Consider the following 17,899-nt stretch of genomic DNA (forward strand, 5'->3'; position numbering starts at 1 on the left):
GCCACTCAAGCCATCCATCTGCTGATAAAATATTCTCAAGCTTTGATTTAGATTATCAAAGAGAATACACTAGATCAGAAATGTCAAATTATCTGGTAAAGAAACATGTTGAGTTGTGTGTGACGATCCCATGCTGTGCTTTGTTATCCACAAGGACATGAGCCCAAACAGTCCAACTAAAACGTCCTGGAAATTTTATAGGCAGTGAGTGGAGGCAAAGGTCTGCTAGAGGGTTGAGTAAGCTGGGGGAAGCGTTCCTGTAACTCAGCGATGTATATCAGCCTTGCTATTCTCTGTGTCCTCTGCTGCTTGGTGGTCCACAGTGATAACTCCAGATAAGCTGTTACTATTACGTACAGAGCAAAGAGGGTGATAGTCAGGCTGCCTGTGCAGATGGATGGAGGAAAGCTCCGAACGGTGGAAAAGAGCGCAGCCTGATAGAAAGCAGCAAGATCAGATCTGTAAGCGTTGCATTCAAGAGTGGAAGTTCCTCCATAAAACCACCCAAGCGTGAGAGGCCTAATGCAGGTTGTACGTGAGGGTACCGTACTCTTTGTCACAGGACAGAAGAGAGGCTCTGTGGCAGTACAAGCAGGAGCAGGTTCCTCTATGACTGCTGACCTGTTAGCGACGTCTTTCTGAGGCTTCAGCTGGAATGTTACGAGAGCACAAGGAGGTGGCATTGGGATGAAGGATTTCTCAAGTGTATTAAATAAGACACAGTATATCCTCTGTAACATCATTTACACATGCTATAGTGGGAGGACTGCTGGGTGTTGCCCCAGGCCATAGGGGTACAACAGCTACGATGGTGGTGAGATTAAGTTGCCTACCCAGGCCAAAGCGCTGGTGGTCTGTCACGGCAGAGAGGGCTCACACAAAGAACAGGCATTCAGAGGCCTTTACACGGGACCTTTTCTAGAGTTGTCTTCATAGGTATCAACATTTTCATGACTGGGGTTCTCGCTATGCTAGGATAGAGCTCCGCACCACGGAAGGTGGCATTGCTGTGGGCATTGCACATTGCAGCCTTCAGTGACCCGTCTAGATGCAAAGAGACATTAGCTTGGTCGCTCTGGGGCATTGCATGTATGCTAATGACTTAGAGTCTCTGCGGGTCTTGGCTGCATGTCAGAGAGGAATGAAGCTGTAGATTGAAAACCAGTGCCCTGTACTGCAGGAGTTCAGTGAACTACGTGCCTGGCATTTAGTTAGGTTATTTCTTGTTTGTGTGTCTATAGTGACATTGAATTAATTCTTCCATAAAATATAGATAAATACTCACACAAATTATGCAAAAAAGACAAGAAGAAAAGGCTCATGTTTGGACTTGTCATCCTTAACAGTATTGCATTAATAGCCTTAAACACAGAGGCTTCCCTGAGGGAACGAAGCGATGTGGCTCTCTAATCTGGAACGTCAGTGCAGCCACTGTCGCTGTAGAGCGAGGCACTGCGGGCAGCAGCTGCTGGCTGCAGTCTGGCAGCAAATACGCAGTGTCTGCATTTTCAGTTATTCTCCTTTAGTTCACTGTTTTGTACGTACTCCAAATGTGTTTTGATTTACACTAGGCGGAGGTGCCTACATGTCGTTGAACAATTTAACTATGGACTAAGGAGTTAAAAAAAACTTCCCAGGTTTTACTTGTGTATGTAGTATGCCTGTATATATTTTTTAATTTTTTTTTTCCTTTGACAGCTGTTGTGAGTTAAAACTCTAACTGCCTTATTTTTACTAGGATTTTAAACCAGACTAGTTGACCAAAGTTAAAGCAGTTTTTTCCTAGTGAAGGAAGGCTGAAGATGTCTCCCATACAATAGAGATACTGGTGTGAAGCTGTGGTCTTACTGCTTCTCTCCAGGAACTGGGAATTAAATACCATGGCAGCTAGTAACTTTTGCTGTTCCCCTGTGTGAGGAGCCCAAAAGTTTATATACAACTGGAAATTGAAGTGCCCTCTCATCTCCAGAAGAGACATACTGACAGAAGAAGGTGGAGGTATATCACAGGTGGCGTGGGCAAGGCTGCATTGCAGCTGACTCATGTGCTGCCTTATGTATAGGTGTTGTGGTTTAACCCCAGCCAGCAACCAAGCACCACACAGCTGCTCACTCAGTCCCCCACAATGGGATGGGGGAGAGAATAAAAGTGAGAAAACTCATGGGTTGAGATAAAGACAGTTTAACAGGTAAAGCAAAAGCCGCACACTCAAGCAAAGCAAAACATGGAGTTCATTCACTCCTTCCCATGGGCAGGCAGGTGTTCAGCCGTCTCCAGGAAAGCAGGGCTCCATCACAAGTAACAGTTACTTGAGAAGACAAACGCCATCTCTCTGAATGTCCTTCCTTCTTCTTCCCCCAGCTTTATATGCTGAGCATGATGCCATGTGGTACGGAATATCCCCTTGGTGGGCTGGGGTCAGCTGTGCTGGCTGTGTCCCCTCCCAGCTTCTTGTGCACCCCCAGCCTCCTCGCTGGTGGGGTGAGAAGCAGAAAAGGCCTTGACTAAGTAAGTATAAGCACTGCTTAGCAGTACTAAAACATCCTTGTGTTATCAATGCTGTTTTCAGGACAAATCCAAAACACAGCTCCATACTGGCTACTGTGAAGAAAATTTCCTCTATCCCAGCCGAAACTAGAACAATAGGTAAAGGAGGATTATGCTGCCAAGTTGGCTTCCAGAAACTGGAGTTTCATCTCTGAAAATCAGCTGCTGGAGGTTATTGATTGCTCCATTGGTTTTTCTCTCTTTTTTTGGGCTTTTTGTTTTGTTTTGGGTTTTTTTTTTCTGATAGGCTAAAATCTGGCTGTTAGTCCTGTCTTTATTTCAGAAGTTCAGTCTAGAAATACCTTTCAAAGGAAAACTATTAACTCCTAAACTTGAATCGTAGTCTGTGGGCCATGCGTCTGCTTTCTAGCACCCAATCTTACAGAACTGGTCTGATTAACTTATTTTGAAGAAGAAAATGAGGATGGCCAGTCAAATAATAGCAAAAGTTATCAGTGGATATAGTCAGAATGAAATTGACTCAAAATAAACTTGTTATCACAAATCTGAAACACTAAACTATAAAATAATTGGTGAATGAGATAATCATGATATGACAAGAAATATTTTAGAACATTGTAAAAAACCACCTACTTTTACAAAACTTCATTTTCTTTCACCCTTTGTAAGAAAAAATGGAGTGCTAGCTATGAGCAACAGTAGAGGCAACTTCCTTTTTTTTCTTTATGAAGCTGCTTTTTCCAGAGCCTCGTACATGAGCCCAAGGCAAAACATGGCTTTCTTGGACTCGAGTTTTATCTGATTGCCTCTGTGTAAGTGATTTGACACCAGCTACTTCAGGATGCTAATGTCCAAAAATAAGGGATCAACAGCAGTTAACTTGTGGTAGGAGTCACTGCAGTAGATTTGCAGTATTGGCCCTTTGCAGCTGGCCACCTTTTCTTTGCTAACAGCTTTGGAGCAATGAAAGGCTTGTCTTAAATAGGTGTTGAAAACCTTTGTGCTGGGCTCTTAAGAGCTTAGGCTCATTGATGAGATCAGTCTTTTCTGTGATTACTCTTCTCAGAAATAGCACATGATCTCTTACAAGGTTTGTCTGGATGTGTCCTTACTTAGGTTTAAATGAAAGTGTGATTTTTTTTTTTAACAAGGTTAATTAAGCTGGCACAAAAAACCCTACACAGATTCTCAGTTAGGACTATATTGAGTTAACAAGGTTTAAGATTAATTGAAATAAACTTTCTTAGCTGAAATAAGAATGTCCATGAACTATACTGTGTCAAAATGCGGGTGCAGACAGGTCAAAGTACTTTATAGTAATATTCATGTAAAAATGTCGACATGGTTTATTGTTTCTGTTTTTAATGTCTTTTGTAACACTCCTTGTAGTTTTCAGAAACTCAGAATAAAATATCTGCTTGTTTGCTGTGCTCTCACATTTCTTAACAAGCATGAATGACCTTTGTTAAAGGGTTTGAAGTTCACATCTGTTGAAGACGAGCTACAGTTTCTAAGCATAACAACTGAATAACTTTGTTTTCTTTGATCTTGCTGCCATGCAGTCGGCCCTTTGGTGATGTTTCTGCAAAGCTAGTGATATATATTTGGTAGATGCCAAGAAAATGGATACCAGGTAGTGTTAATTGCCTTACCCATAGATACGGCCATGCTTCCCTGAGATGCTTGCTTGTAGGAAGGCCTAGAGACATTTTATCGTTCCACAGCGCATCAACTATTCTGAGAGCACAAGGTGAGAAGGGTCTTCTTAAATTCATGAGGGTGTTATCTGTAATAGTTCAGCACTTAAGCCATTGTCCAAGGTGGTATAAAAGTTAAGTCTTTACAGCAGTCAGCCTACTCTTTATGTTCTGTTTTTGATCTAAATACTAAACTTGAGCTGGTTTTAAAACTCTTGAGATTCTGACAAAAACAGGAATCGAGCACAAAATATATTTTGCAAGCTGTTGCAAAATCAAGTATGGGCTAGATGGCAGATCTGTGGAGACTGAAATAAGCTGAAGAATAAGAACAGTTGGAAACCTGAAGAACAGATGGAAACCTGAAGGAGGAGGTCAGATCATATTCATTCTTGAGCAACAAGAAAATTGAGGAGGTGTAATGAGCTAGAGGGGAGAAGGAAGTCTGCAACATGGAAGGTCCTGGAATAGTAAATTCTCGAATTGTGGGGGGATTTGGAAAGTGTGAGAGCTAAAATCACATATGCTGAATAGGCAGCTGGAGTATGTATGGGTAGGAGAGCAGGGAGGATGAGAGAAGCAGTAGGAGCTGCAGAGCAGGTTTGATGGTGGAATGCTTAATCCTGCCCACCCTTCCTTCATGAAGACCTGCTGCCATTCCTGTGAAGAAATCAAGAGACATCCTTAAGGTGTAAAATGGAAATGGTGGAAAATGCTGCTGATTTTAGTAAATGAGGCCCTTTTAGAGACAAAAATCAAGACATCGGTCTCCCTTTACTCCAATGTCTAGATGAGAAGGTGGATAGTAGATAATTTGCCATACTAAATATTGTCACACAGTCCTTGACTGCTGTCTGAACAAGAGTTTATAGTGTTGTGGAGCCAGTCCCCTTGCTCCTGTGTGGGGTGAGAGAATAGGGCAGTATCTCTAGGACTGGGGTGGCGAAGCTGTGAGAACCAAGGTGATCCAGGGTTGAGAGGGTTGACATAAACGCTACTTTATTTCCAGATCTTTTCAGAGTTTGGAGTGGAGGCAGGCTCCTTTTTCCTTCCCTCACTTTCCGATGGCTGCTTTTGTGATTTTCTCTAGGTCTGTCAATCCCGACTGTACCCTGTTTTAATGAAAGCACCAATTAAGTAGCTGAGCATTTGCTCTTCCTCCCAGATGGTTCCCTCTTCAATACGGGAAGCAATCTGTGCTGTAACAAAATAGGCAGGAGCCCAAGCTGTAATCTTGTACACAGATCGGTGCAGCCTGCCGTTTGAAACGGAATTAATAGTGGGATGTGAGTTAACAGTGTAGCTAGCAGGAAAGAGCAGAACCGGGGCAGGGTGGGAGTGGGGGAGAGAAGAAACTGCCTGGTGCTGTTTTGTTTGAGCCTGGCTTGCTCCTAATCCTGCTAGCCATTCAGCCTTGATGTTAGCAATAAGCCTGAGTACCAGCTGTGCCTTCCCATGGGCTGCTGTGTTATTTTCAGCTCCTGTGAAAATGAGGCATTTCCATTTAATTTGCATCTTTTTTTCCCCTTCTCCTTCTCTAATGAGCAAGTGAGTACAGCACATACATTTATGCCCTTCTTAGTGATGCCTCCCCTCTTTTCAGCTGCATCTACTGTAAGACCCCTTTCAATCCATTGCTTGCTTTAGCTCTAGCATCTTGTGGTTCAGAGAAAATAACTGAAAGTCTCCGCTTATTGATAAAATCTCCTGCAGCTTCCAGCTGCTCTGCAGGCACTTTTGTTCAGAACTCGGATATCTGAGCATAGGCCTATTCACCCATTCAGCATCACCAGTGTGGCCACATGGAGATTTTTCCTGCTGGATGGTTTTCACTTTACTCTGAAAAATCTCATATTTTAATAATATGTATTGGGAATTTACTGGAAGAGCTACCTTGATTTTCCTCCCTATTTTTCAGAACTCTAAAGGTGGCAGTGGAGAAAATCACTGAACGTGCTGCTGTTTCATATGCTGTATGATCACTTCCAACAGTCAGTGTTTAAGGTTCTCCCTGGAAGCTTAGTCTTTACAGTCCTCAGCTGTAAAAAGCACGATTCTCTCCTTTCTGTTACAGCTTGTACAGCATGCCAGATAGGTTGCCTGAGCCTAAAAAGGTGCACTGAGTTAATTCAGTAAATCTAAAGAAGGCCATTTCTCAGTCTGTGGTGGACAGACCAGGTTTAAAGAGCTCGGTCTACTAGAGAGAGGGCTTAGCTAGGTCTCTGGCACGAGCAAGTCAAAGCGTCCAAAGTATAGGTAGCCAAAAGCTACGTATGTGTTTTCAATTAACAGATAGGCATTGAGTATTTTGAAAGTGGGTATAAATCTGTTCTGAAACTAAAACACTTAATTCTTTTGTGGTAGAATCTCTGCAACAGTAAGCAGGATAAGTAAGATGAAAACAAGCCTGTCCTGGAGAAGGGAAGCAAACACACATCTAGAGAAAGTAGTTATTGTTATCTATGATATGGCCTTCAGTTATTTGGCTTGGAGTGATCTCTCATATTTTTATCTTGAACCTGATGCTTTTTTATTTGTTGCTAGTGACTGACTCCCAGCACTGCATGCGGTTTGGCTGATCAGGCTCAATGTGATGCACAGTGCATCTCAGCCACCAGAGTTACCCATTTTGTCCACTACAAACACATCTGGCTCCAGTCCTTGCTATGGCCACTTTGTGTAGTTACAGTACATGGCATTTTCTTGGAAAATGTTTGGTGGATTATTTTGTTAAGCACCTAGTAGTGAGAGGAGGAGCTTTTCCTCAAGTCCTGTTAGGTAGTTAAGTTTTCTGCACAATGGGACTTTCTTGTCTCTAAGTGGACTGACAGGGGTCATCTTTAAGAGGTAAGGAAGAGAATTTGTCTCTTCAGCTACAGCTCCACTGCTGGAAGCACTTTCACCCCAATACATCTCTGCACAATGCAGTGTTTCTTCCAATTCCAGTCATTAATTCCATCTGCCTTGAGCAAGATTTAAAAGCTGTTCCGCAGCAAGTGCCTGTGGTGAGTGGAAGGTAGCTGCCATGTTTGCAGAGCAGCACTTGCTTGAAGCAATGGCAGAATTTTATGTTGTAGTTATTTATACCCCTATTTTTGTGTTCTCTGGTTGTGTTTGTGGCAGTTACTGGGTGAAAGAATAAGAGCACGTGTATGTTTATGTAATAAACAAGCTACAGGTGACCTTTTCATGTTACATCCTCCATTAACACAGTGCTTCAGGGAGGAGGCTAGCTGTCAGTTGTGGGTTTGGGTGTTTCTGTTGTCATCTTTAGCGTTGGGATATAAAGAGAGGAACTGAGCCAAGGGTATGAAATGTAGTAAATTTGAAACTGAAAACAGTGACTTTAAATGCAGTAATTTCCCAAGCGAAGACATTGTAGTCACATTCCAAACAAATTTTAGTGCTGATCAGCCAGTGGATATTTCCATTGCTGAATTCTACTTTGACTCTCAGTATCATTCCAAATTGAAGGAAAACAGTGGTTTTGTCATTAATCTGATCCCAACAGCCTGACAATTGGTTGATTGTTCTAAATAATTACTTTTTAACAATTCTTTTTAATTCCTTAATATTTCAGCTGGACATTAATGTGAAATCAGTCTAGGTTGAGGAACTGCTTGCACCCTTACATTATAGCTTTTCATCACTCCTTAAATTTTATTCTATTACCATTAAGCAGAATCCTGAAAAACATCAATGTCAGAGAGCTGAGCTAGGGGAAAAGACACATCTTCTGAATAAAGGTAGTCAAGAGCCACCTGAAAAGCCACTAATGAGATAACAAATATCTATTATTATATCTTCTCCTGTGGGCTAGTAGTGCCAAGGTTGACCAATTAGATTTATCCTTGAAATAATGTTGCAGGTGTTGATGGCCCAGGCTGGGGTCATTTTGTGCCTCCTACCTATATGACCTCTAGGCTTCTTTTGTTGCTGCGTTGTCCCTCTCCAGCAGCAGGATGCTCTGAGGTAGGGACTGGACTACAGGGATAACACTTGAAGTATTATCCTTTCAGCATCTTCTGTCATTTGCCCTAATTGATCTTTCTTCAGGCTTGAGCATTGTGTTTACAAGATGATTCTCTTGGGTGAGAGTCTTTGATATCTGCTTGTATGCAGATGAAATACTACATCTTTAGTCTTTGTGAGTGATTTAAGGCGTGCTCCTGTTATGGTTTAACCCCAGCCAGCAACCAAGCACCACACAGCTGCTCACTCAGTCCCCCACAATGGGATGGGGGAGAGAATAAAAGTGAGAAAACTCATGGGTTGAGATAAAGACAGTTTAACAGGTAAAGCAAAAGCCGCACACTCAAGCAAAGCAAAACATGGAGTTCATTCACTCCTTCCCATGGGCAGGCAGGTGTTCAGCCATCTCCAGGAAAGCAGGGCTCCATCACAAGTAACAGTTACTTGAGAAGACAAACGCCATCTCTCTGAATGTCCTTCCTTCTTCTTCCCCCAGCTTTATATGCTGAGCATGATGCCATGTGGTACGGAATATCCCCTTGGTGGGCTGGGGTCAGCTGTGCTGGCTGTGTCCCCTCCCAGCTTCTTGTGCACCCCCAGCCTCCTCGCTGGTGGGGTGAGAAGCAGAAAAGGCCTTGACTAAGTAAGTATAAGCACTGCTTAGCAGTACTAAAACATCCTTGTGTTATCAATGCTGTTTTCAGGACAAATCCAAAACACAGCCCCATACTGCCTGCTGTGATGAAAAATATCTCTATCCCAGCCAAAACCATCACAGGTCCCAAATGTACACACTGCAGATATTTGTACTTTTATAAAGGTGCTTTTTAATAGCCATACTAACCCATATTTACTGGTGCATAATGAAGCTGAATAATGCAAGACATGAAGGGTTCGTGTGGGGCTCTGGTCAGTTGCCTAAATGAGTCATTCAGAGCCATTTCAGATGCCCTAGGCCTTATTTCACCTGGCATCCAGCTGTTGGTCCCTGGGGCTATTCTGTCTCTGCCTTGTGTCAGTGTATCAGCTACCCTATGCATCTCAAACAGCTTTGGATACACATGCTTAGACAACCAAATCAAGCCATCTTTGTCATTAAGAGTTGTCATTTATGTAATCCTAAAGAGATCTGGCCGTGTTAAGTAATGTGGGAATCTCAGATTCCTGAGTACCTGCAGGGTTTTTCAGGTTTGTTTGTTTTTTTTTTTTAATTTTGTTTTGAGCAGTAGAGAGTAAAAGTCACGGTGATGATGATAAACTTGGACTCTGGCAAGGCATGCTTGTCAACTGTTGCTGTGATTAACACTGGCTGCTCAACATCACGGGCTTGGGGATCAGGGAACATGCTGTACTCAAATTATCTGGCTTAGAAATGCCCTCCACTTGCCATTTGCAAGCAGGGACAGACGGAAGACAAACATTTCTCCCCTAAATATGGGGCTTGTTATAGCTTAGTTGCTTGGCAATCCACTTGACTGTAAAATAAGCAGACTATTAAGCAATGCTACTGGTTTCCTTCCTTCTATGGCTTTGCAGGATATTCTGTGATCTTTGTACCGTTACAGCCTTTGCAACCGTCCGCTTAACTGCAGTGGGAGATACGCACTGCTGCCATGGGTCTGTCTTTGGGGGAGAGAAAGTCACTGCGTTTTCAGGTGTCCCTCCTGGTGTTTTTTTCTGTATGACACTGCATTTCTATTCCTACCACTTCCCTTTCTCCTTTTAAGCTTATTGGCAACATCTGTTGCTGCTATCTATAATTACACTTGGCACTGGGAGAAGGGGAGACACTGAGTGCAGCAACTGCCTGCGCTTTCCCTGTGGGTATTCAAAGTAGTGTATTAATATACTGACACTTCTAGATTCCTTCATCATTTATTTCCCCATATCCAAAACAAATTCTTCTCTCTCAACCCTGTGTGCACTGAATCTACCTCCTTCTTTGGTGGGGAAAACCAGAACTAGCTACTGTCAGAGAAAAACATCAGTTTCCATATTGGATTTTATATATGTGGCAAATAAATATAAATATTTTTATATTCAATTATATTTATATTTATTTATGTGTCTATCCTATGATTGAAGTATTGTCATCCACATGCAAAACCCTGACAACTCCCTGAAAGATGCAAGTGTGGTTTTGATCCCAGGTAGATAGCTGTAATTCCTGTAATCAAAATAATAATGGTAATTATTAATAATTATTAAGAGATATTGCTACTAATAATAGTTCTGTATAATACTAATAAATACAAAGAAAAGATTCCAGATTGTGAGCAAGGTTTGCTTCAGGGCCATTGGAAGAAAGCTCTTTTGAAAACCTGGGTTTATGTTTATAGAAATTCCTTCAGGTTCTGGTATACTTTATCCTGATACGCCCTTTTCATACTGTTCAATATAGTAAGTGGCCAGAGCATAATAATTTAACCAATAGCTATAAGGAAAAGGGATAGAATAGAAAGGACATTTTCTATGTGTAGCTAACCATAGGCTAAAGAATGACAGTCTCATTTGGTGCTAATTCACAGTACCTTCTTGTATATTTGACATTTCGAGTTGAAAACTTTCTTTAATCTTAGTCCTTTCATATAATGTCATTTGACTGTCGCAGCCAATGAGCCCTGAAATGTAATTCCAGTCACCGCAGGAAGTACTAAATGAAAGAGCATTCAAATGCAGGAATTAGAACTGTGGTTAGCTAATGACTGCAATACACTTGGTAAGCAAGACATGCAAATTTAAGTGGGACAACATCTTGAACCTCTCTTGTAGTAGTGGGGGAAACCCCCAATTCATCATAAATCTCTTGAGTTAAATCCAGCTGGTGGCCAGTCACAAGCGGTGTTCCCCAGGGCTCAGTTTTGGGGCCAGTTCTGTTTAATATCTTTATAAATGATCTGGATGAGGGCATTGAGTGCACCCTCAGTAAGTTTGCAGGTGACACCAAAGTGGGCAGGAGCATTGATCTGCTCGAGGGTGAGAAGGCTCTGCAGAGGGACCTGGACAGGCTGGATCGATGGGCCAAGGCCATTTGTATGAGATTGCACAAGGCCAAGTGCCGGGTCCTGCACTTGGGTCACAACAACCCCATGCAACGCTCCAGGCCTGGGGAAGAGTGGCTGGAAAGCTGCCTGGTGGAGCAGGACTTGGGGGTGCTGGTTGACAGCTGGCTGCACATGAGCCAGCAGCGTGCCCCGGTGGCCAAGAAGGCCAAGAACATCCTGGCTTGTATCAGGAACAGTGTGGCCAGCAGGAGCAGGGCAGTGATTGTGCCCCTGTACTCAGCACTGGTGAGGCTGCACCTTGAGTACTGTGTTCAGTTTTGGGCCCCTCAGTCCAAGAAGGACATTGAGTTGCTGGAGCGTGTCCAGAGAAGGGCAACGAAGCTGGTGAAGGGTCTGGAGAGCAAGTGTTATGAGGAGCTGCTGAGGGAGCTGGGGTTGTTTAGCCTGGAGGAAATGAGGCTGAGGGGAGACCTTATGGCTCTCTACAACTACCTGAAAGGAGGTTGTAGTGAGGTGGCTGTTGGTTTCTTCTCCCATTTAACGAGCAATAGGATGAGACGAAATGGTTTCAAGTTGTATCGGGGAGGTTTAGATTGGATACTGGGAAAAATGTCTTCACCGAAGAGGTTGTGAAGCATTGGAACAGGCTGCCCAGGGAGGTGGTAGAGTCACCATCCATGGAAGTATTTAAAAGACATTTAGATGTGGTGCTTAGGCCCATGGTTTAGTGGTTGACTTGGCAGTGCTAGGTTAATGGTTAGACTTGATGATCCTAGAGGTCTTTTCCAACCTAAATGATTCTATGAATCTTTGATATTCAGCCTGCTGGTGAGTACACACAGAAATGCAGGCCATCCATAGGCTGATGTTCTGGACCAGCAGTGTGTGGGAACAGATTGCTGTGGTTGCACTTCAGGACAGAAAGCTGAAAAGTCTTGAAGGTACAGGTTGGGGGAGGTTCTGAACAGCAAAGTACTATTTCAGGTATTAAGCCAGCTCTGTGAAACCAGTAGTAAGATAGACACTAATTAACTCAATTAAATACAAAATCCATATAATTCACACATGTGCATATATTGTATATGTATTGCATACCTTAAAATTACATACAAAATTAGTAGAATTTCTACTTGCTCCAATGTATTGCTCTTTAATACCAGAAACAGATTTACTCTCAGAAAAGAGGGAAAATACAGGCATGTCTACACATATAAAATGCATAGAGGGAGTCCTACATTAAACAGAATTATAGATGTGACTTTTCAAAGAAACCTGACTTTAATGAAATCTGTCAGATGCCAATCGTACAAACATGCTTTGATGCCTTTAAAATGAAAGATCATTATTTTACCAGAGGGGAAAAGCATATACAGAACACAAATTCTAATTACGCCTGAGAAGACTGGAAGTTTTTAACATTTCAAATAAATATGGATGTGACATTTTATCTGAGTTCTCTTAGGATTTTGGATACTCGTTAGATTCAGCTGCTGCTTACAGCATTTGGCATACAGCAGTATATTTAGCTCCAAAAAGCTGAAGACAGGAATTTAATATAAAGGTTGTGGGACAAACTGAGGGGGTTTTTTAGCTGAATAAATGGAAGTAAGGGAGGTAAGGTTTTGTAGCTGAAGGGAATGTCTATATTATGCAGTGGAGAGGGCTTCAAGTGAGCTAATGGAGTAATACCAAAGCAATATTGTTCCTCAACGCTGTACTCCAGCTAATTAGTCTGTCAAGCTGTTTAATAGGGTTTTACCTGCTGTCAGGCATGAAGATGAGCATCTTCATGTGGCATTGTCCTGCAGCACCACACGGGGCTTCTGAAACAGTAATCAGTCATTCAGGGTGCTCTGTAACACACCTTGCTGTAGTCTTTAGATGTTCTTTCCATCTTTTGCAGCATCAGGTTTGCTGAGATCCATGCTAAATTTATGTTGAAGGATTTTGTTGTTGCTGTTAGAGAGGTTGTGTGATGATAGTTGGTTTTTGGTTTTTCCTTTTCTACCAGTAAATGTTCTACCATGAACAAAACCCCCTGCTTTTATTCTAAATCAACTCTTAGTGACATTTTTAAAATCCAGTTTTGTTGAGTGCTTTATCTAAGATATTCCAAAGGATCCTACTGAAGATGTGCTCTGTTACTCAAATTAGAAGTTTTTAAATTGCCTTAATTTAAACCTCTAAAATTATAAGGTATTTTCAAAAATCTTGATCTGTGTTTGCTTCTTCCTGTCCTTCTGAGAAACATTTTATCATCAAAACTTGCTGATAATTTGCTTATTTAACTAGTTGGTTTTAATCTAATTTGTGTAAGTTTTTGTTGCCACACAGTTCTAAACGGAATAGACATTTGAAAATATTGGACAAACATGCATTTCCTTCCATGGAAAACAATTCTGCTTACATTAGTACACTGAGTGAAGAATCAGACATCTCAAATTCTAAGAACTGGTCTTAATCTAACATTTGATATTTTTGGTTGGTGTTATTGTTCATACTGGTAGTTCACTCAAAATCAATATACTCCTCAGTAGTATATAGACAGCCATTATTTTGGGGCAGGCTTTTTAGTAGGGCCTGTAGCAATAGGAGAAGGGGTGATGGTTTTAAACTAAAAGAGGGTAGATTTAGACTGGATATAAGGAGGCCATTTTTTACAATGAGGGTGGTGAAACACTGGCACAGGTTGCCCAGAGAGGTGGTAGATGCCCCATCCCTGGAAACATTCAAGGTGAGGTTGGATGGGGCGCTGAGCAACCTGATCTAGTTGAAGATGTCCCTGCTCATTGCAGGGGGGTTGGACTAGATGACCTCTAAAGGTCCCTTCCAACCCAAACTGTTCTATCATTCTATGATTTTTTTTAACTAAATAAATTTTTAACTTCAATTAAGTTTTGTTAGGGCCAAGAAAGTCTCCAGATTATTTCATCTGTGTCTCTTAGAGCCCCTCCACCAAACATGTGGAAAACCAGGCCATTCTTAATAGGGAGAAATTTCCATAAAGAAAAATCGGCTTTACCAAAACCAGAAGCTCTCATCAGCATGGAGAAGCATCATTGTATTTCTCAAGCATCTCTTCTGAAGATGGTGTGTGGGTGTTCATGCTCTAACCACCCAGGCTGTTCTCCGGGAAGATGCAAGAAGACATGAAATTAAGTTGTGAAGGTGAAAAACAGTCTGGGGAAATAAAATGTATGTCTCCAATCTATTTGTAGTGCTAACATCCTGCATAGAGATTGGCAGGAAGATTCTAGCTTGCAGGAAGGGGAAGACTGGAAGAAAATACTGGGAGATAAACCTATCAAATGTAGTTACAGTGCTGCAGTTGCTGGTCTTAGTAAAATAGATTGGCTTTCTAAGCTTTTTTGCAAAGGCATCTTGATATATTGTTTTCCAGCATGTGCTATGTAAACCAACAGCTAAATACATCAATAAACACACCTCAAGCTTTCTGTGCTATGAGTAAAGGCCTCTCTCTCCTGCACGCCCATTAAAGGTCACGTAACAGAGGACCACTTTTCCTAGTTTCTTTGTTCAGGTAAAAGATGCCTAAGTGATCTTAAAAGCCTGTCGGTAAACTTACACAGAAGACAGCTTTCGAGTGTCTCCCAAGGACTCTTTCTAATGCCCTAACTAGGGTGGAGAGGGGCTTCCATGGGAGCTTCATCACAAAGCAAAGCTTTTGGGCTCCCATGTGAAGCTCTGAGATGACCCTGCAGGGTGCTGAATTTGGACCTATACGTCTATCCACATTGCACCAGGGAAGTGGGAAATTTCTGCCTTTTCAGCAGAACTGGGAAGGCTTGAAGCAATCTGAACACACACCTTTGGCCTCATATTCTGCATTGCTCTTAGAGGAAGGTGAATCAACAAAGCTTTAGGTAGTATCAGGTATGAGTCTCCAGGATATGTAGTGAAGCAGGGAGCTTTTTATTAGTTGTTGTGAATCACTTGTAGATTCTTACTAGCATACAAACGCAGTAATCGATATGTGGTGCTTTCCTAATGTGTTGCAGAGAAGGTTCATGAATGACTGTACAGGATACCTGGGCTCATATCTTACCAACCATCCTTGGCCAGCAGCAAATGTCAGAGTTGAAGAGGATGAAGGTTTCATCCCCTGAGGGTAAGAAGGGGAGCTAAGCAACCCTCCTTTCACTGAAGTATTACTGTAGATAGTCAATATTAAGAGAACCTGGTCCCTACTATGTTGGACAATGTCAAGAAGGTAGATGATGAAAATGGAAGGCAAAGTGAAAAAGACCATCAAAGCTGTAAATAAAAACCCAAACCAACCCCAAAACACACCCAAACAAACAAAGAAGGAACCTGCAGCTGTCCCATTTTGTCTTTGTCATTGCCTCCACTGAGGCATGCATGGACTTCTATTCACACATCAATCACATAATAAAAATGTAGATAAAAACTGCATAACAATTGTGTAGGAAAAAAACACTGCCCAGAAGGGAGCAGAAGAATGGTCTTCCTGTGGTGGCATGAGAGGACTTTCTTTAAACAAGGAGCTCTCATTTCTCAGTAAGGTTCTTTGGAAAAGTCCCTGCAGTGACTGGCTTGTTCCCAGTATCTGCAGCACCACAGATATCTAGAAAAGGCAGCAATATAGAGAACAGTAGTCAATCAAGCAAGTTATTAATTTCTTTAACAACTATTTAATTAGTAAAAGATTGTTGTGAAGCAGAGTGATTTAACACCAAATGACATGAACTGAGCAGATGTACAAAATAATGAAATCGTCCCAGAAACAGATGGTTTTTGTCTATCAAGTCTATCTTTCTGGGTGCTCTAAGATCATTATTGCCTGGAAATAGGGCCCAGGTGATGCTTTCGTCTGTCCGAGGTATATGACTGTTAATCGTAACCGATGTGCGAGGGAAAATGTAGCGCCCAAGAACTGTGTGTTCTGCTGCAGTCACTTCATTATCCCCCTGCGTAGCTCACTGCTATAATGATGTCAGCCTTCTGGAGACAAAATTAGCAAAATGGCTTTACCTGGATGAGATTTCTGTGGAGGTGTTAACCCTACCAGGAAAATGGCAGAGCATCAGATTGCTAGGGTGAAATCCTGATCCTGCTAATGTCAGTGGCAAAACTTTCCCTGGCTTCAGGGTGGGTAGATGGATTTCCCCTGTGATTCCCTTCTGAGATCAACCCCTGACTCAGTGTTTACAAGTGCTTCTCCTAAGTTTCCCCTTCTAAAATGTGAGTTTGTTCCACACTCTGTTCAGCAATGCCATTTGAGATCTACAATGGAGAAGACACTGAAGTGCTAAATAAATTTGTTGTAAGGGACAATCTCCTCAGACCAGTTGTTACAGTTGGAAAAATAAAATAAACTTCCAGGCACAAAAGCCTTTCTGAAGCAGAAGTTGTGTCACTTATTCTGCCTCCCTTTTCCTTGGAGTTTTAGAGGCTTTCTTTTGGGCATCCAGTTTTGGTATCTTCCATGGTTGTGGTAACAGAGCTTTTATGGTTGTGATGACCTGAAGACAGAAATGAGGTTGAGGTCTGGAAGAGTCAGTAATCTCATGGAAGGATGGTGGAAAATACAATAAGACACCTGAACTTAATTGGAAAAAGCCATTTGGAAGAGATTACAGTCACGTCACTAATTCTTTACCAAATGTCATTCAGTCCATTCAGATGCTGAGATCTATTTAGATTTTTCCTGGATTTGTCCTTTTTGCTTGGGCAAAATAACATATCAAATATGGAAATATGATGGCAAATTGCAAAGGTTTAGAAATGTGCTTAATATGAGCAAAATGAGTAATTGGCAAGAGCTGATGAGTTCTAGTAATTTCTTTCTATACCTGCGTTTAGTCCTGTCTCATGATAGACATGCACAATCCATGTTCAATGCAGGCAATGTACCCTGCGTGCTTTTTTTTCATCAATATTTCATGTTATATTGTGAAGTGGCAAAAAAAACAACAAGAACTGGAGTGCTCTGGCTGTTCCCTGGAGTCCCAGATCTTGCAATGGACATATTTCGGCATATGTGACTTCATTAATAAAGTCCCTTTTATTAGATATGCAGAAGTTATTCTTCTATTAGTTTTATTTTAGAAAGCACCATTATTATGCTACACTAGCTGCTGCAATTAATCCCACTTTAGAAAAGGGCTTCAGACCAGATGGGAAATCTAGAAATAGAACATGGTGATGAACACAAAGAAAGGACAACCAGAGTTTTGGGGTACGCCTCTCAGCCCTTGTAGGTCTGATCATGTTAGTTGGAAAATTGGCATAATATTAGGCTATTTTTGCAGGATTAGGAAGAGTCTGAATTTCTATTTGGTAGGTGCTTTGAGCATTGAGACAAAGGATGCAAGTGCAAAAGATGACATTTATTAGCATTTTATAAAATCCTCATCAAAATGATGACTATCCTTGTTTGCTTCAGGTTTTCACAATGTTGTAACTTAAAAATTGACAACAATATCTATGTGAAAATGGGTAATAGAAGTCTAGTTTATTGGAAGTTTTTTTTCTTTTATTGCTGTGTGAAGTGCCAAAACAGAGAGAGTGTCTGGCTGAAAACATGAATCCAGCAGAGATTCCAGGCAAACAGGCTGGGAACAAAAAAAGCATCAGTAAGATAGGTTATTTTCTTCATTTAACATCTGAAGTTCTCAACACAATCTTTTTTCTGTTCACTGGGAGAAAAAAAAAAGGTGCCTGTTAATAAATCAT

General features: G+C 41.6%; 1 protein-coding gene across 4 annotated transcripts in view; it reads left to right on the forward strand.

Moving 5' to 3' along the window:
• Positions 1–17,899, forward strand: part of ST7 (suppression of tumorigenicity 7) — a 160,348-nt gene that overhangs the window by 50,525 nt on the left and 91,924 nt on the right. Inside the window, exon 2 of one of the 4 annotated variants that reach the window (XM_075081120.1) lies at positions 15,202–15,311. The exons of the other annotated variants lie outside the window; for them this stretch is intronic. Coding sequence (XP_074937221.1) covers positions 15,215–15,311 — 97 coding nt within the window. The 5' untranslated portion in view covers positions 15,202–15,214. The remainder of the gene's footprint in view (positions 1–15,201; positions 15,312–17,899) is intronic. 4 annotated transcript variants of the gene reach the window in all.

Source organism: Phalacrocorax aristotelis, chromosome 1, assembly GCF_949628215.1.
Source record: "Phalacrocorax aristotelis chromosome 1, bGulAri2.1, whole genome shotgun sequence".
NCBI lineage: Eukaryota > Metazoa > Chordata > Aves > Suliformes > Phalacrocoracidae > Phalacrocorax > Phalacrocorax aristotelis.